Source organism: Nelumbo nucifera, chromosome 2 (assembly GCF_055504915.1).
Source record: "Nelumbo nucifera cultivar China Antique chromosome 2, China Antique-T2T, whole genome shotgun sequence".
Classification (NCBI taxonomy): Eukaryota; Viridiplantae; Streptophyta; class Magnoliopsida; order Proteales; family Nelumbonaceae; genus Nelumbo; species Nelumbo nucifera.
Window position 1 is genome coordinate 99467617 of NC_142650.1, and position 24524 is coordinate 99492140.

Here is a 24524-nt window from a genome sequence, read left to right on the forward strand (position 1 = left end):
TGGAGAGAATACTGCGGTATTTTAAGAAGTTCCTGGGTGCTGGCTTATTATTCCAGAAACATGGACATTTGAGAGTTGAAATTTACACAGATGCGGATTGGGCTGGATCTCAAAGTGATAGAAGGTCTACTAGTGGTTATTGCACCTTTGTAGGAGGGAACCTTGTTACTTGGAGGAGTAAGAAGCAAACCGTGGTAGCTAGATCCAGTGCTGAAGCTGAATACCGTGCAATGGCACACGGAGTAGCCGAAGGTATGTGGATAAAGAATCTATTGGGAGAGTTGGGTTTTCCAGTGGACAAACCCATGACTCTACTCTGTGACAACAAGGCAGTTATAAGTATCGCTGCTAACCCAGTACTACGTGATAGAACAAAGCACATTGAAGTTGACAAGAACTTTATCAGAGAGAAAATCATCACATGTGAAGTATGCACTCCATACATCAGCTCTGAAGACCAACTAGCAGACATCTTTACAAAAGGGCTAAACCATTCCAAACACCAAGATCTCTGTGACAAGTTGGGCATGATTGATATCTATGCCCCAACTTGAGGGGGAGTGTTGACAGATGTATTGTATGTACTGTACACAGGTTTAGTGCCCGCAGGGGTATTTTTGTAATTTTGTAGACCTCTTGTGTTGTACGACCAGTATAGTATAAATACAAATGCTTCACTCGCATGAAGCAGTTCTTTTGAGGCCTTAAGTCCAGCCTCTTCTCTTCTCCTTCTTCTTCTTCTTCCTTCCTTCCTTTCTTCTTCTTCTTCTTCTTCTTCTTCTTCTTCTTCTGCTCAACAGTTTCCATTATAGTTATAGTTTGCTATTTTCATATGCTGTCACATTTTTTGTTGTTGTTATTGTTAATCAGCTGATGCAGGAGTCTTGTGTTGTAAGATGGAGCTGAAAGTGCAACCACACTGAGAGCATGGCATCCAGCAAAACATCAGGAACATCTCCCCATGAAATTAACATACATGTATGGGAGATGTTCCTGATGTGTGGCTGGATGCCATGATCTCAACATGCTCACATGCTTTTTTCTTTCAGCAGATCTGGGCTTGTATTGTCGGATTAGTGAAGTATTTGGCCACTTACATTTATTTCATAACTGGAGGTTACCAACTCATTTTCCTGATCCTTGCTAAGTTAAACATTTTGGTAGATAAGACATGGGATTTGGCTGAATTCCTGATAAATACTGGTTCAAGAAGAATTACAAATCACACATATGTGCATTTTGCATAATTCACAGGAAAAATTCATTTATCTATCTAGTTGCTCAGTTATATCAATATGATGTAAATTCTTTAAGCATTTTAGCTAGCTATCTGTTTGTTATAGAAACCAAATCTCAAAGCTTATGTTTTCAAACATGTTCAATAGACATACCCTCCCAAATTTGAATTCCGAATATGAAATAATTTGTATATTTTCTTTCTCGATACTGCTATTTTCCACATTTGCACGTTGCACCATATTCAATTCAATATCCAACCAAAAGAAAGGATGTAATTATTTTGGAAATTATAATCCATGACCATAGAAGGATTTACTGATTCAGTGTGGTTGGTTGATGAAATGCAAGGTAGAGGCCCTTTCTTATCTCCTTTAAATAAACTCCTCTGATTTGCAATCACAGAGAATAACGCTTGAAATTTCTCTATAACTTGAGATCTTATACAGTCTGACTAGTCTTATGAGATTTTCTATGAATGAATGAAACTACATAATCCCCCATTTAGAACTAGTGGATTTTCATGAAAAAGTCACCAAGGAGGTGCCACCAGAATTCCTTCTCTGTCGTTGTCTCTTTTATTTAAAGGCCATCATGGTTTTCTCCACAAGTTCAAGTTTGCTTTTCTGAAGACATACTGATAGAGGCAAGCACAATATGGTTTTGGACCTTTAGGTGCCAAATGTTCTTTAAATATTTTTTCTATGATGTTGACCATTATGTTTAAGGAAATCAAAACTGAGTACATATATAAGATTGCTACAAGTGGATAGGATGACCACTATGACAAATATTTACTTCTAATACCTCTAATAGCTAAAGGATCTATTGAAAATATTCCAAGTGGTTCTCCTACCAATACATGAAAAACCTACTTGGTTCAAAGTCAATGATTTCTGTTGATCTACTCCAGAAAAATGTGCTTTTGTGTAAACTTCAAATACTGATCTCTCAAAAAAACTATGAACTCAAATACAGTTGCATCATGCCAGACTCATAAAAGAATAGTTGCTTTGTACCAGGCAAACAATTTGGCAAAGTCTCTACCGGATACCTCCAAGGGAATCTCAGTACATTTATTTGCATCTGCACCATTACTTTATGACACATTTATTAACCATAGTAAGAGTTAAGAAAGTAATATTTCCTAATCCAAATAGAAAAAAATCCCCAAAATAAATTTCTTAAGATAATGGAAATTCTATTCTGTTCAATTTATTGTAACTGTTACATTATACCTGTGGATACACTGTATAGCTGTTGCTTGATGATTTATAATACATACATGATAGAACGCTTCCTCCCACAAAAGAAGAAAAACAAGAGGAAGAAAGGCTATTGCGTAGTCTGGAACTTCTGAGTCAACTGTACAATGTTACCATATATCAGTATGAAGTTTGTTTCTGGCTTGAAATTCTAAGTTTGAGAGGGTTGTAGGAAGCATCATGATTCCAAAGAAACCCAATAACTTGTCATACATAAGCTCATTGGAGTACTGATGATACGTGACCATTCCCATTTTGTCTCTTCTATTTGTTTCAGCTCTGCCAACTGCCATGAAATAGCATTATTAGATGTTGCTTGCTTTCCTTTATCCTTGTTTTACAGGAATTTAAAATATATTATCTTAAAAATTTCTATGGAAGTGATTCCAAAATCTCCACTTTGTCAAACCATTAAGATAGAATTATGTCACTTTAAAAAATTATAGAGTAAATGGTCCCAAGTAATAGCAGTGGAAACTGTGGAATATAGAAAATGCATCCATGACAATGCTGAACTTGTCCGCATCTTTCTTATGTGTTAGCAGTGAGAAAAATATTTCAGACAAAAAAAATTGTAGAAATCATTCAAAATTTTGAGAAGGTTTTGCTGATTTAACAGAAACATGAAGTAAGTATGAAAATCAGATATTTCATTATGCATTGATTTAATCTCAAGTCCGGTTGAACTTCCATTCTGTTTCCTGTAAGAGTAGTTGCAGGCATCTAACATTTCTTATGTTGGTGTTTGATAGAAAAGGAAATATGGCTTCTCATTTTTTGAGATGTTATGGGAAAGTCATACTTATTTATGAATAAGATTTATATCACTTACTCTTCCATCTTTTAATTCAAAGATCACTGAATCTTCAGAAAATGGAACCGGTCGTATTGATGTCACCTGTTAAGATCAAGATATCCCTTCAATAATAGTTTCAAAAGATTCTACTGAAATTAAACAAAACAGGTTGCTACTGACCTTTGCATCACACTTTATGTTATCATTTAGGCTTTGGGTGTTCTCCTCAATGCTAGACATAATTTCTTCATTGATGCATATTTCATCATTTATATATTTTGCTCCCATTGATATTTGATCTTTGACAGACATATTTTCCATAGAGGGGAAACCATAGTTCTTCCATTTCCATGTATTATGGTCCAGGTATCTTAGATAAACTTCACCATCAGAGCCAATCAAAAACAATTGATTACCTTCAAAGCAGGGTCCTGGTGCACCAACTAGAGTTACACTTTTGTGTGGTGTTCCATGTTCCACCCAGTTCCATCGATCCAATGCATTCCAGTGATATTCAATAAGTCCTCCATCTTCTGAAATCATGAATAGAGAGCCCATTAGAGATAGAGATGATGACCTCATAGCAGTTCCAGGCAGCCCTGATAGAACTAAATGTGGGGACTGATAGTGTTCATGCCATAACTCTGTTACTTTATTGTACTGGTATAGCCGACCATTCTTCCCAACAACAAACACTATATTTTCACGGAACCCTTCTTGATCTACTATACATGCAATTCTAGTATTTGGAGGATTTTGGCAGTCTTTCCACTTGAACTTTCGCAAGGCAACCTATAAAATAAGTCAGTTTGTTAGCAAAAAAGTGTATGATAAATGGATCTTAGGTTAGTATTGTTGAGTGCATTTTAAAAATATATTCTTATGTCTCACAAAAAGTATATAGTATGTTTCCTTAAACGTAAATGGTCCAGTTGATCTACTCTTTATATTCATTTCTGACAACTTACTATAAATTGAATTAATCTTCCACTTTTGCTCACAAAGAAGAGTGCATCTTCTTCTGTAACTTTAAAATTTCTTCCAGGAATTTTGTCCCATGGAGGGCCTGCAATCACTTGTTTTCCCTTTCTCATGGCAGTGCAATTAATCCATGCTAGCTCATTGCTGCTTCTTTCTCTCATAAGTAAGTTCCCATGCATGTCTATAAGAAACAAGCTTCCATTGTAGTTTCCTACTGCACCTTTCATAATTGTTGAGTGCTCATGTTTCAGCCACAACCATACACTCTCAGTGTATAGATATTCATAAGTTGAACCACTATCTGTAATGAGGAAAAATGATCTGCCAGCCTGCATTACTCGCATGTGGAAATTTGCATTGGTTCTGTTTATTAGGAAATTATTTTGGTCTGAAGACTTGGTGAGGTTGCTTTCTGATGTACTTGGAGATAGGTAACTTTCTTGTGCTTGGATCCCCTTCCTCCTCCTTGCTGTTGGCCTTGTAATGCCAGAGTCATTTGGCTCATCTTTTATGCCTGTGATGCAATTTGAGGGCCCCCGTTCTTCTGTGCAATACTCTGCATTCCAACCTTCAGTTTCTGGGGCTTCTAAAACTGACCATTCATAATTGAATGATGCCTTTTTTCGTATGTTACTATGATGATTTGGGCCTGCACTTTCACCACCAATTCCAGGTAAATGCAGTTCTGCAAGTCTACCATCATGTAGTGGGAACACTATCCTGCCAGCTTGCAATTGTAGGCCTGGAATACCTCTTGCAGCTTTTGTATGAGGTGGATGCATGTGATTCACCCATTGACCTAGAATTTCGTTCCCCTGAATTGTACCTGTCTTGCAATAGAAAAACTACATTTAAGGCATAATTCACTTCCATCTGAAAATGAATAAGAAGTATTATTAAGAGAAGTGATCGACTTTCAAATTCAGTAAGCTGTTCGAGAGTTAATATGTCATTGCTATTATATTCATGTCTCTGGTTTTGTTTTGGCAAGTACAAAATGTTGTCAATAATGATCAAACTTCTCTTAGACATGATAGAATTGTAATTGTATTGTTATGGCCCTTCTAATAATGAATTGAAAATTTAAGGTTTCTAGCCGATGTTTTAATCATTTAATTGTATTGTAAATCATATAAAAAACTAAATCAAATCTAATAGTGAATCATATCTGAAATTGCAAAATCATTTCTTTTTTTACTAACTTGTCAAAAAAATAAGAAATAGATATACTTAAAATCTAACTGTACATAGACAAAAGATTTTACCCTATTTTTAATACATATCTTCCATACATTACCTAAAACAATAGAGTTTACCACTTGTACATGAGAAGCCTTGGACTGTCAACAGGTAGTGGTTTGGGATAGGTTAATACCAGTCCCAAACTGATTATTAATTGGTTCTATACAATAGACCCAGAATGGTTGTTGATTATTAATTGGGATAATTGGGTCTGAGCCAATTAGGCCCAATTATACTAACATCTATAAATTAACTACGTGAGTAACAAATGAAAACTTCATTTTTTGTAATATAACCTTAATAAAAATGAAGGTAAAATAGTAAGCTGTTTATATGTTGATAAATCAAGTATTTTTAACCAAAATCATCTTATATTTTGTATATCATATTTACCCTTTTAGATGTAAAATATAATAAAAGTTACAAGAAAACGAGGAAACCTTTATATATTATTAGCTATTTACTCAGTTCAGGTTTTAATCAGTTTGAAACAGCAAGAGCCGGTCCTGACCCAATTATTAATCGGGACAAAATCACAGAACCAGAACCGATATAATCGGTTAGGTTTGGTTGGGTAGATCCGTCCCATTGACATAGAAAAGCCTAAGATGATATAATCAAGCTCAACTTGAAGGCCAAATAATCCACGTACAATGGCTCTTTAACCTACATATGATGGAAAAAAACTCAATATGGTTTCTAAAAGGTCTTAAAATAACATAAATAAATCATTTTCTAGTAGTGAAGTTAAAACAATTCTTCCGTCCCTTGACTAAAGTTCAAAGGAACAAAGAAATGACAAAGTAGAGAACTAATTCTAATTAAATTTATTTGAATTGCATGAACTGTGAGATTCATGAATCAAATTTCAAGATTTACATGTAGAAAAGGATTTAAGCATAAGATTCAAATAAAAAATTGTTTCATAAAGTCATAATATTTTGACATCTATGTTTCTAGAAATCTCTTGTATTTACAAAGGTGCAACACCTCTCCTTGATGACAGTGGTCAGATTCTGCCATCTCCCCAAGACTTTTGATCCATGAAACTTTTAAGAAGCAAGGTTGGGATAATGAAAATTATTCTAACCATCCAAACTTTCATTACAAAAAATATTAAAACTGCATACCCCCATTATTTTCCACTGTATATGTGCATACCAAAAGAAGGTAAAAGCATCGGATGTTCAATTATCTAGCTGAAAGAGACTAAACACAATAAAGGCAAACTGAAATATAGCTATTTTAGTCAGTAGCCTACAAAGATTGTTTCATTAAAATGGGATAGAAGAAAAACAGCCTTTTGAGAAGAAATGACTGTTTAGAAAGTTGCAAAAATTCAAAAGAAAGTAGCAGAAATCAGATTTCAAGAGGTGAGAAGAAGAAGAAGAAGGTGGTGGTAACTAGGGTTCAGAGAGAGAGATTTTCGAACATAATCTCCTCTCTTACTCCCTTAATTCTATTTCATTAAGTTAAACTTTAGTAATTTACAGAGAGGCCCCTAGTTGGACAGGAAATTAAAAAACATAACATAAGAAAGAATAAAGCCCAGATTAAGGCCCATTACAACAAAGAACATAAAAGATAAAAAAGATAAACAGCCTATGGGCCATTCGGCCCATCTTCTCTACACTCCCCCTCAAGCTGATCATAGATGTCAATCATGCCAAGCTTGCCAGTATCATGCTGAAGTTTAGCCTTGGGAATGCCCTTGGTAAGGAAATAAGCTAACTGTCCTTCAGAGGTGATGAAAAGTAGACACGCTTCTCTAGAAGCCACCCTTTCTCGAATGAAGTGTTTGTCAACTTCAATATGCTTAGTTCTGTCATGTTGCACTGGGTTGTGAGCAATGTTGATGGCGGCCTGATTATCACAATATAACATCATTGGCTTATCATGCTCAATACCCAGTTCCTCCATCAAGGATCTAAGCCACAGTAGTTCAGAAACTCCATGAGCCATGGCTCTATATTCTGCTTCGGCTGAAGATCGAGTAATAACTAATTGTTTCTTACTTCTCCAAGAGACAATATTACCTGCCACCAAGCTACAGTACCCAGAGGTAGATCTTTTGTCATCAATGTTTCTGGCCCAATCAACATCTGTGTAGGCTTCAAATTTCATATGGCCATGCTTAGCAAATAGAATTCCCTTTCCAGGGGAGCCCTTCAAATAACACAGAATCCGTTCTGCTGCTGCCATGTGAGTATCCCTGGGAGCATGCATGAACTGACTGATGCAACTGACAGCATATGCAATGTCTGGCTGAGTCATGCATAGATAGAGAAGTTTTCCAAGTAGTCTCTGGAAGACTCCCTTATCTTTTAATAATATTCCATTTGAAGCAGAGAGTTTATGGCTCATATCAATAGGAGTAGCAACTGGTCTAGCACCCATCTACCCTGTTTTAGAGAGAAAATCAAGAACATACTTTCTCTGAGAGATAAGGATCCCATCCTTGGATCTAGCAACTTCTATGCCAAGAAAGTATCTCAATTCCTCTAGATCTTTGATCTCAAACTTGGTATGAAGGAAAGATTTGAGATCATTAATCCTTGATACATCATTATAGTCACAACAATATCATCAACATACACAATCAGGTAAACGGCCAAGGATCCTCTCCTCTTCACAAAGAGGGTATGATCAGACTGTGTCTGTACATAGCCAAAGCTAACAAGGGCTGCCCTAAACCTTTCAAACCATGCTCTAGGGGACTATTTAAGTCCATAAAGAGATTTCTTCAGCTTGTAGACCTTTCCTTTTATATTTGTTTCATACATCCCTGGAGGAAGAGACATATAGACCTCCTCATGTAACTCTCCATTCAGAAATGCATTATTTACATCCAATTGATAAAGTGGCCAGTCTGAGTGTACAACCAGAGATAGCAGAACTCTCACAAAAGTCATCTTGGCAACCAGCCTAGCCTTGTACCTTTTAATGGTGCCATCAACATAATATTTGATAGTAAAAACCCACTTACAGCCTACTGGATCCTTTCCTTCAAGCAAATCAACCACTTCCTAAGTGTCATTCTTGTGCAGGGCATCAATTTATCTTCTCATAGCATCCCTCCATTCTGGAATAGTAAGAGATTCTGACACAAACATGGGAATTGGATTGGAAGCAACAAAAGAAAGGTAGGCAAAATATGAAGGAGAGAGCAAACTGTAGGAAAGATGTTTGGAAATGCAATGTGCAATACACTTCCTTTTTCCTTTCCTAATAGCAATGGGGATATCAAGGTCTGGGAAGGATGGCTTCAAAGGGGCTATAATAGTACCTGTTGTCTCTTTTGTAACTGGAAGTGCATGAGGCTCATGTGTTGTAGGGGAAACAATCTGCTCATTTCTGGTTCTCTATCGTTGGTACAACCTGGGATTAAAAAGAGGGTGAGAATGTAAAGGAGGAGGGATAGGAACACTGGAATGAGAGTGAAATGACTGATCCTCCCTTGACTCATTTGAAGGAGGAAGAGTCTCAGAAAAAGACTCAACTGGGACTGGAAGGGGAAGAGCAAACAATTGTGACAAATTCTCCCCCTTTGGACAATGTCTTTCCTGAGAAGAACCATAAAAGGAAGAGAGCTCATCAAAGGTGACATCCATTGAGACATATCGAGTGCCAGTCTTCGGATCAAAACAACAGTAACCCTTCTGTGTAAGGGAATAACCAAGGAAGATACACTTGTGGGCTTTTGGTTCAAATTTATGTCTCTGGACACTTGGGATATGTACATAACAATTGCAGCCAAAGACACGAAGAGGAATAGGAAAAGGATCCTTGTCCAAATGAAGAAGACTGAAGGGAGACTTAAACCCCAAAACCCTGGATGGCATACAATTTATAAGGTAGGTAGCAGTGAGAACAGCATCACCCCAAAATTTTGTAGGGACATGTGAGGCAAATAGAATACTTCTTGCAACTTCAACAATATGTCTATTTTTCCTTTCAACAACTCCATTCTGTTCTAGGGTCCTAACACAGGAGGTTTGGTGAATAACCCCCAAATTAGTGAGATAGCAAGTCAGGTTTTTCTCAAAATATTCTTTTGCATTGTCGGATCTGAAAATTTTAATTCTGGTATCAAACTGGGTTAGGACAAATTCATGGATTTGCCTCACAAGTCTGGGAACTTCATCACGGGACTTCATAAAAAATATCCAAGTGAACCGAGATAAGTCATCAATGAACAAGATAAAATATTTGTATCCACCCATAGAAGGTAAGTGGTAAGGCCCCCACACATCAGAGTGCACAATATGAAAAGGAGAAGAAGATCTTTTATTACTTAGTGGATAACTGTTTCTACAATGTTTTGACAGTTCACACGACTCACAATGAAGACTGGACAAACTAATTCCCTTAAACAGTTTTGGGAATAAATGACTTAATGCAGAAAAAGAAAGATGACCCAAACGAAAATGACATAACATGACTCGACTGATGGACTCTGTAGATGTAGACCCAAAAGCAGTTTTTCCAGGTTGTTCATGGCACTGTCTAGGAGTATCCAACAGATATATTCCATTTGCCTCACGGCCACTCCCAATCACCTTCTGAGACTCTAGATCCTGAAAAACACAATAGGAAGGAAAGAAGGTTACACAACAGTTTAAGGACTTAGTTAGGCTACTTACAGATAAGAAGTTTGCATTTAGCCTGGGTACATGAAGAGCAGAAGGAAGAATCAAGGAATCTGTAGCCTTGATGGTTCCCTTGTCAGAGATAGGGGCAAGAGAGCCATTGGTTAGGGTGATTTTGTCATGTCCAGGAAGTAAATCATATGAAACAAACAAAGTGGAAAGGCTGGTCATATGATCAGAAGCACCAGAATCAATAATCCAAGGGATCCTACGATTACCTGAAATGGTTGCATGATTGGCAGAAGCCCGTATACCTGAGTGAGCAAATGCAGAAGAGGTTGAATTTCCTAGAGGGTTGGAAGAAGAGGTCACACCCTCTAGGTGGATGATCATCCTCCCAAACTTCTCATATTCTGCCTTCATAGCTGCTAACTGCTCACTAGCCATCATCTCTTCAGTTTGGTATTTGTCACTATCTGGACCACCAACTACATTGGCACTCCCTGCCTTTATATTATTAGACTTCTTTTGAAACCGAAGAGGAAGAAGCTTAGGATGCAATTTCCAACACTTGTCTTTAGTGTGTTTTGGCTTTTTACAGTACTCACAGATAATCTCTTTCTTCCCTGAGCTACTTGGAGTTCCTGCAACTCCCTTGGGTTTCACTCCCATATTAGCAAAGTGATCATTTAGACTAGCCCCTTGGACCTGGACAAGTCTTCTGCTTTCTTCACTACTTACCAAGGCATATGCTTGAGACAGTGAAACACTATCCTTGGATAAAATATTTTGCTTTGTGATGTCATACTCTGGATTGAGCCCTGTTAAGAACTCAAACACCCTGTTTCTCTCAACCAGTTTCCTGTCAGCATCATTAGTGGTGTCCTAGGCTACGACTTCTATCAAATCTATTTCTTTCCATAAAGACTTTAGTGTTGAGAAGTATACAGCTAATGGTTTATCCCCTTGTCTCAAATTCTTCACATCACTTCTCAACTTGTAAACCCTAGCCACATTTAATTTTTAGGAATAGGTTTCAGCAACACTATCCCAAATTTCCTTTGCTGAATTCATCCACAAATAGTGCTGACTAATCTGTGGTTGCATTGAGTTCACAAGCCATCCAATAACAATATAATTTTCTTGCATCCACTTTTCATATGATGGATCATCTTTCGGAGGAGCCTTTTTGCTCCCGGAGATAAAACCCCATTTGCCTCTACTACAGATATGAATTTTTACTGATTGTGACCAAGCCAGATAATTAGTTCCATCCAGCTTGACTGTAGTCACAGCCAGTAGAGAGTCTATAGAGGCTCCCAGAACCTGTCCGGATTCAACAACATGCTTGTTTTCAAATTCTGAGGAGTTCATTTTCTTAAATACTTCAAAAATGACTTCTAACAACTTTGAGTAACAACAAATGAAGACAGAACAAAAACTACGTTGTGAGTCAACCTCTATGCAGCCGTACCAGCAACCTACGTCACACCCGGAAGCCGGGAGAAATAGAGAAAACTCAGCCGCTCCTTGTAGACTTCACAAAACACCAATCCACTTGATTCGATCTTCAAGAAGAAGGATGAGAAGGCCTTCAGTCACTGAGCGCCTAGGTCAAACTCCCTGTGGGGCCCACAATCAGATTTCTCCAGAAAATTAGGGTTTTGGGCAACACACTTGAATCTGTCAAGAGGACGACAAAACCAGTCCCCTTCTCTCCAAAAACCACTAACAACTGGGCTGAAATAGGTTTCTTTAACTATTCATACGATTTAGTTCTCCATGCACATTGTGTATGGGAAAAAAAGAGGTGAAAAGAGGCAAAAACGAGCCTGCTCTGATACCAAGAAGAAAAACAGCCTTTTGAGAAGAAAGGACTGTTTATAAAGTTGCAAAAATTCAAAAGAAAGTAGCAGAAATCAGATTTCAAGAGGTGAGAAGAAGAAGAAGAAGGTGGTGGTAACTAGGGTTCAGAGAGAGAGATTTTCGAACATAATCTCCTCTCTTACTCCCTTAATTCTATTTCATTAAGTTAAACTTTAGTAATTTACAGAGAGGCCCCTAGTTGGGCAGAAAATTAAAAAACATAACATAAGAAAGAATAAAGCCCAGATTAAGGCCCATTACAGCAAAGAACATAAAAGATAAAAAAGATAAACAGCCTATGGGCCATTCGGCCCATCTTCTCTACAAGGATCTACCATTTACCAGTTATATTTTTGGTAGAAAACTTCCATGAGGGAGAGAAATGATCCCTGGTTGAAAGTTCTCTTGACTAAAGTGTAATCAGAGCCATAATGTTCAAAAGTTCACAAAACACCAAAAGGATGCTGTTTAAGTTATACAAGTTTTTGCAAAATTTAATTTCATCAAGTAATAAAGCAAACATCAATATCCTAATAGACAACAGAAGTAACATAATTCCATTTTGTGCACATATCACTGCTTGATATTTTTCTTTTAACTTGATTTGCATCTTTAAGTATTGTCAAATGTAACTATACTACTACACTAAAAAGACATAATTGAGCTTACTTGACTGTTTAGGAAGTTGATATTCATATATGGATCCACTAGATGTTGTAAAGAACAGTGATAAAACATTCTCATTTAGTTCATTTTGGGTAACTGGTGTGATTGATGTCAGGTTCTGGTCCTTAGGACCTTCATGGGCTATCCATCTCCACTTCCGCCGATGCAGTCTCCTCTCAATCAAGTAACCATCCTGCATATCTACAAAAATATTTTAACAAAATAATAAAAGGAAGTATTTCCTATTATTAAAATTGAGTAGTTGTAATTTTAGTCAAATAAAAAGAGGGAAATTTGGCTCTGCCAAATTACACCTTTGCATTGCTTGATTAAAATAAAGGAAAGCCAATTTTATGTAAGCCGGAATACAGTGTAGTACCCCTATAGATGACTTTTCTAAAAGGTAAGGGGTTATTAAGTTGCATAACTTATAAAATGCCATACAATAGCTATTAAAGCATTTATATTTTCTATTACTTACCATATAATGTGCTTTTCATTCCGGCACAACATAAATATATAATAATTCAGTATAATACCTTAGTTATTAGGAACAGAGATATAGAATATGCTCCAATCAAGCCATGAACGGTACACCCAACAGATGATGACAATGGAACTTCTCGCTTTGATCCTTCACTCCATATATGTTTCTTCCATGATGGCCTTGAGCTTCGGTCTAATTCATAAAGATCTCCATTGGAGCTGTACTGCAAGATTTCATATTTAGCATATTTATAATGATTTCCAAACAAAAATGAAAAGCTACAATGAATACCCTTTCGGCTAAATTAATACTGTATTGGTGGGGCTCTTGATGAAGCAAGGTCACTCTTGCTGTTATCTATTGGTAAATTCTGTGATGTCATGCTATCCTTGAATGTAATATTACACACTTCCTTACTATCAATAAAATTTCATCTGTTACTGAGGAAAAAGAAAGAAAAGCTACAATAGTACAGAAGGAAATTTACATGGTTCTTCATCATAAGCCTATGATATAGTGCTAACAGGCATAAGAATTTACAGGGGTAGACTGGATACAGTGCTAACCTTTGGCATCTTTTTTGCACAAAGTGGCTACTCTCAGACTCAAACCCATATTCTTATGCCTGTTGGCCTGAGGTTTTACCATTGCACCAAGAAATGGCCCTTATCATTTGAACCTTAAGGGTGATATATTACGTTGTGGATAATATCTTTGCTATGCTTGGAGAAAGAAATAGACAAAATGACGTCCATTGTGTGAAGTATAGTGGGATTGTGGCTACCTTACTATAAATACTATATCTGGTCTAATAGTGGCAGCATCAACTATGGTTGCAACATTTCCACCAGGGGGTTGTCCATGAAATATCCACCTGTTCAAAAGTTGGTTTATCATCAAATCAAACATTGAATCCTCTAACTGAACTATAATTAATAACCTAAGCGTATAGCCATTAATCTCACCTCCAAGGATCAATTTCAGTAAGCTCCAACAAAGATCCACCCATTGTAGAGAAGTAAACTTTTCTGAGTAGTAAAAAGAAAAAAGGAAAAGAAAAGAAAGCATTGGGTTATCAACAATAACTCAGCTTTTCTTGTTTCTGCTTTATTGACAATTCACATTACATTACAGGTTGCCAACTATGATAACCAAACAAGATTGACTACTCACTCTCCATCATGTGAAACAGCACCTGACTTGATCAGGATTAAGCTTGAATCTGTATCTGTATGTGTAGGTGTGCAGTCAATCCAAATTGGCTGTGAGTTTTCACTTATCTGCAGCTGGAAACAGCAAGGAGGGATATGTTAGTAGCATGAGCACGTTCAGTTGATATTTTACAATTTTTGCACTTGCACTTACATTTAAAGAAGAAGATACTCTTAAAGGAAATATACTGTTTTTTTTGGATAAGTGGCAATATATACTTCTCTTGAGTGTGACTTCTATTACAGAAGATGAAATATGATTATATGATCTCTCTCTCTCTCCCCTGTAGTCACAGAGAAGCCAACTGTTCAAAGTCAACTGCATCCGGATATGGTTCATATGGTGATTACAAAGGACCAGAAAGTGAGAATTATATGTTTGGAAGGGACACAATAATTTTGTTCGTTGTGTTTAGTTAAAGAAACACTATTTAAATGAAGCCTATTGCAGTACTAGTTTCACCTCTGACATACCAATGCAACTATTATGGTAGGAATGCATGAACTTAAACCATATCCTACAGAAACGTATTTATTGAACTGAAATGAATCTGGTTGACCAGATTCAGGGGTTAGTCATTAAACTGAAGCTAAATTTCAGAACTGATTAATTTCTGTTTTAATAACCCTCTCTTATACTCTTTTCAACATAGCTTTTATTTCTCTGTGGTACTAAAAAAAAACAGACCATGCAGAAAATTACCTGATATAGATTCCCAGCTTCAGATAGCGCAAGTATTGTCTGATTGACAATGAAAACTGAAACTGCATGGCCTGCTGATATTGGTAAGTCATGGGGTGTGATTACCCACTGCACCCCATTCCAGAACCTTTCATAAATAGACCCACTTTCCCCAGTGACCCAAATAGAAGTCTCAGACATTTTAGTTATAGAAATTCTCTTCCTGAGGGGTAGAACCTGAGCAGGACTCTCCACTGGTAGTTCTTTGTCATCAAACATGATTTTTGATTTCATTCCTTGTTCAGAAATATCGTTTCTTTCCTGCAGGTAGTCTTCTTTCTGCTTCATCTGAGAAATAGAACCCACCTTAGTACAGTTCCCATTGACACAAGAAACCAAATCAAAAGGCAACTCCACTTCAACCCAACTGTTGGATTGCTCTTCAAACTCCCAGAATCGATTAGTCTTCTGCTCAAATACTGGACTGATGTGTCGAAGTTCATTGGGACACCATATTGAAAAAACAAGGACAACAAAATTCAATTGTAAGAAGACACTGGTGGAGAATTTTACATACAATCCAGCCATGACATCTTTTTTCTAGACAGCTTTCTTCAGAGAAATACATAAAACAGAGAAAAAAACATTACTCTGTTTATGGGTTCACGGGTAAGTCAGGGGTGAGCCAAGATGGCCCATTGCAGAAAAAATCTAAAATGAAATCTCAAAGCTGTTGCATCCAAGGAGTGCCTAACTTGCCGTTTTGGGAAAAGAGGAGCTCTCTGTCTGTTGTCTCTCTCCATGTACTTGGGGGGGAGGGTGGTCCATTGCAAAAAGCCACAAAGCAGATGGATTAGTTACAACTCACCAGAGAAGAAGAATTTATTATAAAAGAACCTCCCTCCCAAAGATGAGCTTCTGGTTAAACTTAAATCACTTGTACTCAGTTGTCTGGTCTCAGATTTTTTTTTTCCTGCTTTGTCCGTGTCTCTCTAATCGTTTCCTAAAACTTGGACGTTTTTCCTACCTAACATGACTTTATGATGATCTATTCATTAATTATATGTAAATATTTTTTTATGTGGTAAAAGAGAATACAAGAACAGATAAAGTTATAATTATGTTGAAGAAATGAGAAAAATGTGGGAAGTAGATCAGACCCTTCTCTTTTTCGTAAAGTTATAATTATAATCTTCGATTCATACCTTTTGAATAGACTGTAATCAGTAATCTTGACAGTGATAGAAAAGAGTGAATGCAGATGGTGGGTCTCATTCTGTATTGGATCATTGTAACCATTTGACTTGATCTGTCTTTGGAGGATCAACGGCATGATTGGCCTTTTACCTGGATATGGGCCCACTGAAGTATGGTTACTGGTTTGTAAGTATTTGATCTAGATGGGTCCGATGAAGTCTTGAATGAGATGTGATGACGTCCTTATCAAGAGCAAGGGGTCTTTCGGTCCTTGGGATTCACGCCACTGAATTCACTGAAGACTTTGAACATTTATTAATCTACGTAGAGGGCGATGCAGGATTGGTCCGTGGGCTTTGGGGACTTTAATGTGCAATGTCTTACGTAATCGGATGATGGGGACAACGGTTGAATGGGTCTCAATTGGGCCCAAAATCAACTCAAGTCGTGATCCCTACTGTTTGTGTTTGTTTTTTATTGCTGAATAAATTGAACGGTTCGAGAAAGCTCTGAAATTCATGGCGGGTACCAATACATGTATTAGGACCTTCCGTAGTGGGTCCCAACAATTGAACGGTCTTGATTGATGAATCAATGGACTGCTGCTACATCTTAGGGAGGGGAGAGGATATATTACCATTATCCCAACAAATCGGTTTAGTTAATGGGTCGAATTCCGATATACCACGACGATCCGTTATATATATATATATATATATATATATATATATATATATAATTATATATTATATAATATCATTTATATATCATAAAATTTTTATTACAATTTTAATTGAATCACATTCAAATCGGATATTTGAATTTGAATTTGAATTCGAATCATACTTTAGGGATTTGGATCGGTCAGATTTCTTATCGGACCGGATTGGATATACTCTTTATCCAAGATCCGTTTGCAGCCCTAGTATTGGAGAGGATCACATGATCATGATGCACACAAGACGTCATTGTGTATGGTTCAAATCATGGTTACGACAGCTAAACTTGCAGCATTGACATTAATTCCGGCTCCCCGATGAATTTCATTGTTGTGGGACCCGGTTGATCACATCAGTAGTGGAATCTCAAAATGGGCTATCTCCGATCTCTGAAAGAATCCTATTTTTTTATTATTTGTGATTCGAAAGTCGATACATTCTAAGACTTCGTTTGGATCCAGTGTAAAACGTTTTTACATTGATCGTGTTTTATACGGTTACATTTTGAAAATCATGATAAGTCTGAAGTTTTATATCAATAATTGATGTAGTATTTATAGCAATTATTGATATAAAACTTTATGTTTAATGAGATTTTACATCAATTTATAATATAAAAATTCACTCCGTCCAAATACCAACAAATCAATGGAGTTTTACGTCGGGTGACACTAAATCCCATTACCAATGTTTCCATTTTCTGCATCTGACCCAATCATCTTTCAACACCTGTCCAGTTTAGGTCAGTCCTAGATTTCCAGCCCAGCCCCAATTTGGCTCCAAGGACTAAGTCTCACTAAGATGACGTTTAGGTTGGGCCTGGCTTACAGGCAAAAGAAAAGGGGCCAATCCTTGAATAGTTCCAAGTCAACCACATCTCACATGTGGGCCTGCATGTGCCACTCATGGGCTATGTATTTTCTTAAATTTTCAATGGGATTCCGCCCATAACTGTTCATTTGGGTCTGATCTGAATCCACAACCCCTGATTTCAAAGACCATGCATCAAAGTCTGGTATTATTGCATTCAAATGGATGGAGGAGAAAAGATTCTCCTGAAAGTTCAAAAGTTGTTCTACCAAAAATGCCCTCAAATGGGTAAAAAGCCATCTCATTAAACTGGTTTTTGATATAACCATAGATATAAATGGGACCCATTTCACAGTCAATCTAGATTCTTGAAATCTGACAAAAGGCAACTTATGGGGGACCCCCATACTCGTGTAGGGTCCTGTATCCTTAGATCCAAAACACTCCCATAAGCAGGAAATGGAGAGAGAATAGTAGATTATCAAAGCATTGACAACAAATATTCTCTTAATTGCTCCATGAAATCAGATATTTTTTTTTCTTGGACAAAACCCATGCTTTATTAACAAAATTTCAGGGAATTATTAGTTAGCAAACACCATTGATCAAACAATCAAACCTTGTTTTGCAAGCTTATTAATCTAAATATATTTGGATAAATCAATGTTTTCTTTTCCTGATGGATCATAGCCCAAATCACACCCAAACCTACGATGGAGATGGCGATAATCAAATGAGACAGCACCGCTATTTTTGTACTTTAAAGAGCAAATAAGCAAAAGTGTAAATATAAGCTTATGAGAAGCATAAGAAGATTGAGAATTATTAGCAAAAGAGAGGGCCAAAAGGAATAGAGAGCATAGGCAACCAAAGAACTTCCTTGACTCTGTGACTGAAATATTTCTGCCATTTTAATGTAGCAAAGTTTAAGAAGTACATTGCTACATAACACCGAATTAATACAATTAATGCTAGTTTCATGTTCAAAATGCAAAACCTTTGGGTGGGGGCATAAAATTTTCCCTCCATGAAAGATTCAAAGAATTCCTTCTGGTCAATTAATGCTCAGAAGCATCTCAACAACTTGCTTCTTGTTTAAGAGATCTACTTTGTGGGTTTATTAATTCTGAGTTTTAGATGACATGCTTTGCAGACTTGCAGTTGTAGAACTTAGGCCAATGAAATGGGGAAAAATGTAATAAGGGCTCATAATAAGAAGCCAATATGTTTTAAGCATGGGCCTAGAGGGCCCATAAGATGGTCTGGGCGCTCACAAGTCCAAAATCATCCTACCATTCGGAAGAGGTAGGGCTGTCAATGGGTCATACTATAGATAGAGAGAGAGAATATTTAATATATTAAACATATATGTTTCTTTTTTTCTTATTTATTACAATAGAGTCTGTGGGGTCAGACCTGATTGTCCTGGGAGCTAATCGGTTTGGTTCTGGGTCAAAAAATTATGGACTCTATCGGGTCCGTTTCTGGGTTTGGATTCTCATCATTTCAGGTCGGGTTGGTTCTGGCCCAGTCCCGGCTCATTGACAGCACTATAAATTGGTCATTGGTGGGCATCAAATTTAGATGGATCAAGATTATTTCAACCCATGATGGTTTTCGAACTGTTGTTGAATCGGACGGTTGGACCGTTTGGCCCGAGAACTATTCAGGAAACCGGTTCCTGGTAAAAAACCATTGAATCAGTCAACAACCTGTTGATCCGGGCGATCGATCCATCGACCCGTTCAACGGTTTTTGTCCGTTTTTTATTTTTAATTTTTTGTCAGAATGAATCATCCATTCGAACTGTTGACCTGGAAATTGTTGGCCAGAATGGTTCTATTTCCAGATCATTTTTTAAAACCATGGTTGCAAGTATGTTATTACACCAATCCCATTTACCAAGTGAGAATATTCCAATCAAATGGGCTGAGATACATCAAGTTAGGATAGGATCATCAGCCATATGGCTAGGTAGGGCTGTCAATGGGTTGGCTCCGACCAGACAGACCCAATGGACCTGAATTGATCGGATCAGTATTGATTCCGGTTCCTGATATATTGTTCCGATTATTATTGGTTTGGAATCAATTCTATACAATACCAAACCGATTCAGACCCAACCTGATATATACATCAGGTTTATTATAATAGAATCCATCGAGTCAGACCCAACTGTTTTAAGAACTGATTGGTTCGATTTTGGATCTAAAATTACAAACTCTATCGAGTCTGATTCGGTTCCGGATCCTTAGTATGTCTTATTGGGTTGGATCCAGTTCTGCCTGAACCTGACCCGTTGACAGTCCTACGGCTAGGATGGCCCCAACTAATCCCAGCCTTGTCCAAGTTGCATTACTCTGAACTGTGAAGGTTAGTTTACTCTGGTGGTTGAGGGACTTCTTCCCTCGGCTAAACAACTGACAAGTTCACACCCGTGGGCGAATCCTATAACTCGTGCTGGATGTGATTCTGGTTCAGCTTGAACAAATAAAGAAATTATGAAACACTAACCTACTTGGAAGTTGGAATACGAGAAGAAAAAGCGCCAAAGCTGAGAAATTGTTCTCCACACTTGCGTCACCCTACATGTGCAATTGTTATAAAGTTATTAGTTAATCAATTCTGGACAAAAGCATAAGAAGACAACACCAAAAGAAAAACAGCCACCTTGGAGTTGATTATCAAATAAAAATTACTCAGTGTAGAAAGGGTGGTGTTGTTTTGTATTGATTGCCAAATAAAATTAATGACCAATGTGGAAAGGATGTTGTTGTTTTCTAAGATTTGGCATCACCAATTGGAATGGGTGTTGTTTGTTTTCTATTCTTTGGCATCACCAATTGGGAGGCGTGCTGTTGTTTTTTATTATTTGGCATCACCATTTCGGCATTTCCAACCTAAGTACTTGTTTAAAATTCAACTGTGTGAGAGAGAGATGGCATTAGGTGATATTGTTGGAAGAAGAGTTAAGAAAGCAGAATGTTGAAGAGATAGCAAATTTAAAAATCCATCATTCAGCATTTCAGGTTTCAGCAACTCGAGACCTGCTGAACAAAACAAAGATGTTGGGGGCCTTGGGGTGACTGTTTTACCTTTAAAAAATTTATCATGTATCAACAATTAATATATATGATGGTAGAGTGGTCATAGGCCCTCATTTGATCCTCAACATGTTCCAATATTCAATGGCCATGTGACAAGGCATATGTTGATGGAAGATGATTATTTTATAGTTATCTCTATGCAATACTTTTACACACAATCATTTTTTTTTTTAAATTATTACCTATTTATTTATTTTCAATAAAAGGAAATTTATTTGAAAATGTTTTGCATGGAGATACCAATATTGTTGGATTACTCTGGATCCTAGTTCCAACTCTTATTGGGTCAATGGATATCCGTTTGACCTAGTCTAGACTAGATGACCAAGTAGGGCTACAAGTTGGGCTGGGTTAGGTCGGGTTGAAGCCAACCCTAACCATAATCCAATCCGACCTTCAACCCAACCAACCCAACCCTAACCCTAACCCTAACTAAATTCCTTCAACCCTAACCCAACCCAACCTAAAGTCAGTTTCGGGTTGGGTTGGGCCCAACCCAACCTTCCCACCCTTAAAACTTCATAGAATTTCTCGATTTTAAATCTTAAATCAAATTTCACTACATATATTAATTCTATGTTTCATTAGTATTTGTTTGTTGACATTTTTTTTTGTTCTTTTGGTACAAATTCAGAAAAATAAGTGTTAGAAGTGACTATAGTTTATTATGAGCTATGACTTATGATAGATCTTTTATAGGCGATAAACAACGAAGAGGAGATGAAGAATAAAATTTTCAAAAAACATAAAATAATGTTATTAAGGTTTTAGTCTTTCTGATTAGGATTAAGTGAGTAATTATCTTAAAAGAAATACATGATACTATGTGGTGGAGGCTATACAAATACCATGCATCTAAATAAATCAATATATATATATATATATATATATGACATGTCTATAGAGTCGAGTTCGGGTTGGATTGGATTGCCTAAGGGTTTAAGCCTAACCAAACCTGAAGTAAAGTCGGGTTCATGAATTTCAACCCTAACCCTAATCCAAACATCAACCCGATCCAACCCAACCCAATCTTAACTCAAATTTTTGGTTGGGTTCGGGCCAACCTGGCCCAAGTTGCAGCCTTATGACCAAGTGGTTAGATCCTTGGCCAATATGAGACATTCGTCTCTGGAGAGGCCTTGACTTGGTCTTCACCCCAAACGTTCAAGTTGGTTAAGTTCCCTCCTCAAAACAAGGAAGGGAATGTTGGAAAGAGATCTATATATGTATGATAGCAGGTGTGCAAAAAATAAGATACCTTAGAAGGTCAAGTAACCTCCAATTTTCGGCCCCATCTAGATTTAGAAGTTCTCTCTTGTGTTTTATTTGAGGGATAAGTGTCTCGAATCCCATATTGTGTGGCAACTGCCATTCTCACTTTATGTGCAGGTTTGGAGTGCCCAAGTATCAGCCGCTCATCTTCGCATCTTCACAATTCATCATAATATCCTTGAATTTAAGCCTTTTTTTCTTTTGGGAATAATCAGCGTTCTGCTTTCAATAGTTACCAAATGGTAACTAATAATTAATAACTTTAGTTTGGTAAAACAAGAATAAGGGAAATACTTTGGTGGACAAATAAACTGGCGGAAAGACCATATCATGGAATAATCAATAAACATGCGATTCGCTTATGCATACGTTATACATGAGCTTGTTGTGGAAGTATTAAGGTCATGTTTGTGAGTGCTTAAAAATAAGTACTTATTTAAAATAAGTGTTTATTTGGGCCATTAAGCACTTATTGGTATTTGGGAAATAAGTCCGAAATAAGTGCTTATTTTAAAAATAAGACCTTATTTTTTAAGTCCAAAATTCCATCTTTTTTTAAGTGCTTATACAATAAGCGCTTATTCAAGTTCCCTAGTTGAATTTTAAAATACCACTTATAAAATTATCCCTAGCTGAATTTTTTAAAGTACTTTTATGAAAGCACTTTTAAGAAAGTACTTTTATGAAAGTATTTTTACAAAAGCACTTTTATAAAAGTACTTTATGAAAGCACTTTTGTGAAAGTATTTTTACAAAAGTTCTTTTGTAAAAATGTTTTCATAAAAGTACTTTTATGAAAGCACTTTTAAGAAAGTACTTTTATGAAAGTATTTTTACAAAAACACTTCTATAAAAGTACTTTTACAAAAGCACTTTTATAAAAGTGCTTTATGGAAGCATTTTTGTGAAAGTATTTTTATGAAAGTACTTTTATAAAAGTTCTTTTGTAAAAATGTTTTCATAAAAGTACTTTCTTAAAAGTGCTTTGAAAGGGCATATTTTAAAATTTTAAAAGAAAATGAAAGACAAAATAGTCACAAATGCTTATTAGAGAAAAAGACTACCAAACGCCCAATATAAAATAAGTGCTTATTTAAAATTGGGTCCCAAATGTAAATAAGTGATTATTTGAACAAGCAATTGTTTGAATAAGTGGTTATTTGAATAAACACTTTTTTTTTTAACTTAAACACTCCCAAACATGGCCTAAAGCATAAGGAGTGTTATATTTTCAGGTAGGAAAATAACTTAAGCATGGCTCGATCCAAACCCACCCATCTTGTAACTTATATTTTACGTGTGTGTAAAGGTTCAATTAGATCGGTTGGTAAGGTCTCTCTGTCTGGTTGTAGACGTGTAATGGAGACTTGAGATCAAATTCCACCTTCACCAGGGTAAGGGGTCATGGGTGTGGGAAACGGGCTATCTGATCGCGTAGCCCCGTATAAAAAAATGTATATATACATGTATATTTAAACTATTAAAATACATTATAATACATTTTCACATGATATTTTTATTTATACTTTTGGGGAAATCTAATCTTCCTCCATACTCTCATGAGGGTAGCAGCATGCACATATTTTTTAGACAAAAATGCCCTCTATTAGTGTATAACATGGTAGGATTTTTTTTTTAATTTTTTTGTTCTTTAAATATAAATCCATCACATTTATCAAGCTGAAAAACTACAATTAATGCAAAAGAGAGAGAAAAAAAAAGAAAAAATATCACTTGTCTCTACATCTCTTTACAGCTGAAGGGTGCATTTCACAGTATTGGTCCTGCAAAACGTGTTTCCAAATTGTAGATTGCCCTTGAATGGGACACTCCAACTACTTCCAAAATCAAACAGAAGGATGATAAAGGCATCACCACATTTTGATGTCACACAACCAACCTTAACCTTCTTCTCCCTCTTCTAAAGCTGTATGAGAACAAGGGGTCTGACAGAAGAAATCTAGACCTATTTTTAGAGAAAGAAATTTTAATAAATATATTTTTTTTTCTTTTACTTCTTTTTAGCATTGACAATAAAAAGTTCTTTTTTTTTTGAAAAGAAAATAGGTTTTATTTGCTGATAATAAGCAGACTGGCATCTTAAAGAATATTCATTCAGGTATGACCCTCTATAGGCTATACCAAAGCAAAAGATTCCAATCCATGGATTCCTTTCAGATGCTGGTCGTAATCAATCCCAATTCCCAAGAGAAAAGATTCCAATCAGATGGGTTTTGCTCAGAAGACACTTACCGGCTTGAATCAGGCCACATTGGTTGGACAAGATTAATTTAGATATAAACAAGTACTGGGGGCCTAAAAAATTGGGCCAGTTCATGTCTGGACAAAAAATTCCAACCCAACTTGAAGCTGAAGGTTCAGAAATCAGGACCTTCAG

The 24524-nt window shown here is 36.6% G+C and overlaps 2 protein-coding genes across 7 annotated transcripts in view; one reads left to right on the forward strand and one right to left on the reverse strand.

The window, feature by feature from the left end:
* The window catches only part of LOC104606291 (pheophytinase, chloroplastic-like), a 35949-nt gene extending 19905 nt beyond the window's left edge, over window positions 1-16044 (forward strand). For 4 of the 6 annotated variants that reach the window (XM_088898614.1, XM_088898613.1, XM_088898616.1 and 1 more), the window contains exon 7: window positions 15349-16044. In XM_088898614.1, the coding sequence (XP_088754740.1) occupies window positions 15349-15540 (192 nt within the window). In that variant the 3' untranslated portion in view covers window positions 15541-16044. Of the gene's footprint in view, window positions 1-14629; window positions 14780-15348 lie in introns of those variants that run through there. The other 2 variants (XM_088898615.1, XM_088898619.1) reach the window with 2 other exon arrangements.
* Window positions 2427-15342, reverse strand: LOC104606292 (uncharacterized). The gene is made up of 10 exons (XM_010271409.3): window positions 15043-15342; window positions 14302-14414; window positions 14094-14156; window positions 13913-14002; window positions 13181-13346; window positions 12645-12834; window positions 4266-5104; window positions 3478-4089; window positions 3334-3399; window positions 2427-2787 (listed from the first exon to the last, which is right to left on the reverse strand). The coding sequence occupies exons 1-10, from the start codon at window positions 15313-15315 to the stop codon at window positions 2680-2682; spliced, it is 2520 nt and encodes an 839-aa protein (XP_010269711.2). The 5' UTR covers window positions 15316-15342; the 3' UTR covers window positions 2427-2679.
* Window positions 16045-24524: the final 8480 nt, after the last annotated feature.

What these genes read in the sequence shown, in the direction of transcription:
- LOC104606292 (XM_010271409.3), bottom strand. Translation starts at nt 15,315, where the DNA reads ATGAAATCAAAAATCATGTTTGATGACAAAGAACTACCAGTGGAGAGT. An exon ending in TCAACTTCCTAAACAGTCAA is followed by an intron (nt 5,105 to 12,644) that starts GTAAGCTCAATT and finishes ATTGCAAGACAG; the next exon opens with GTACAATTCAGGGGAACGAA. An exon ending in GAAGATTAATTCAATTTATA is followed by an intron (nt 4,090 to 4,265) that starts GTAAGTTGTCAG and finishes CTTATTTTATAG; the next exon opens with GTTGCCTTGCGAAAGTTCAA.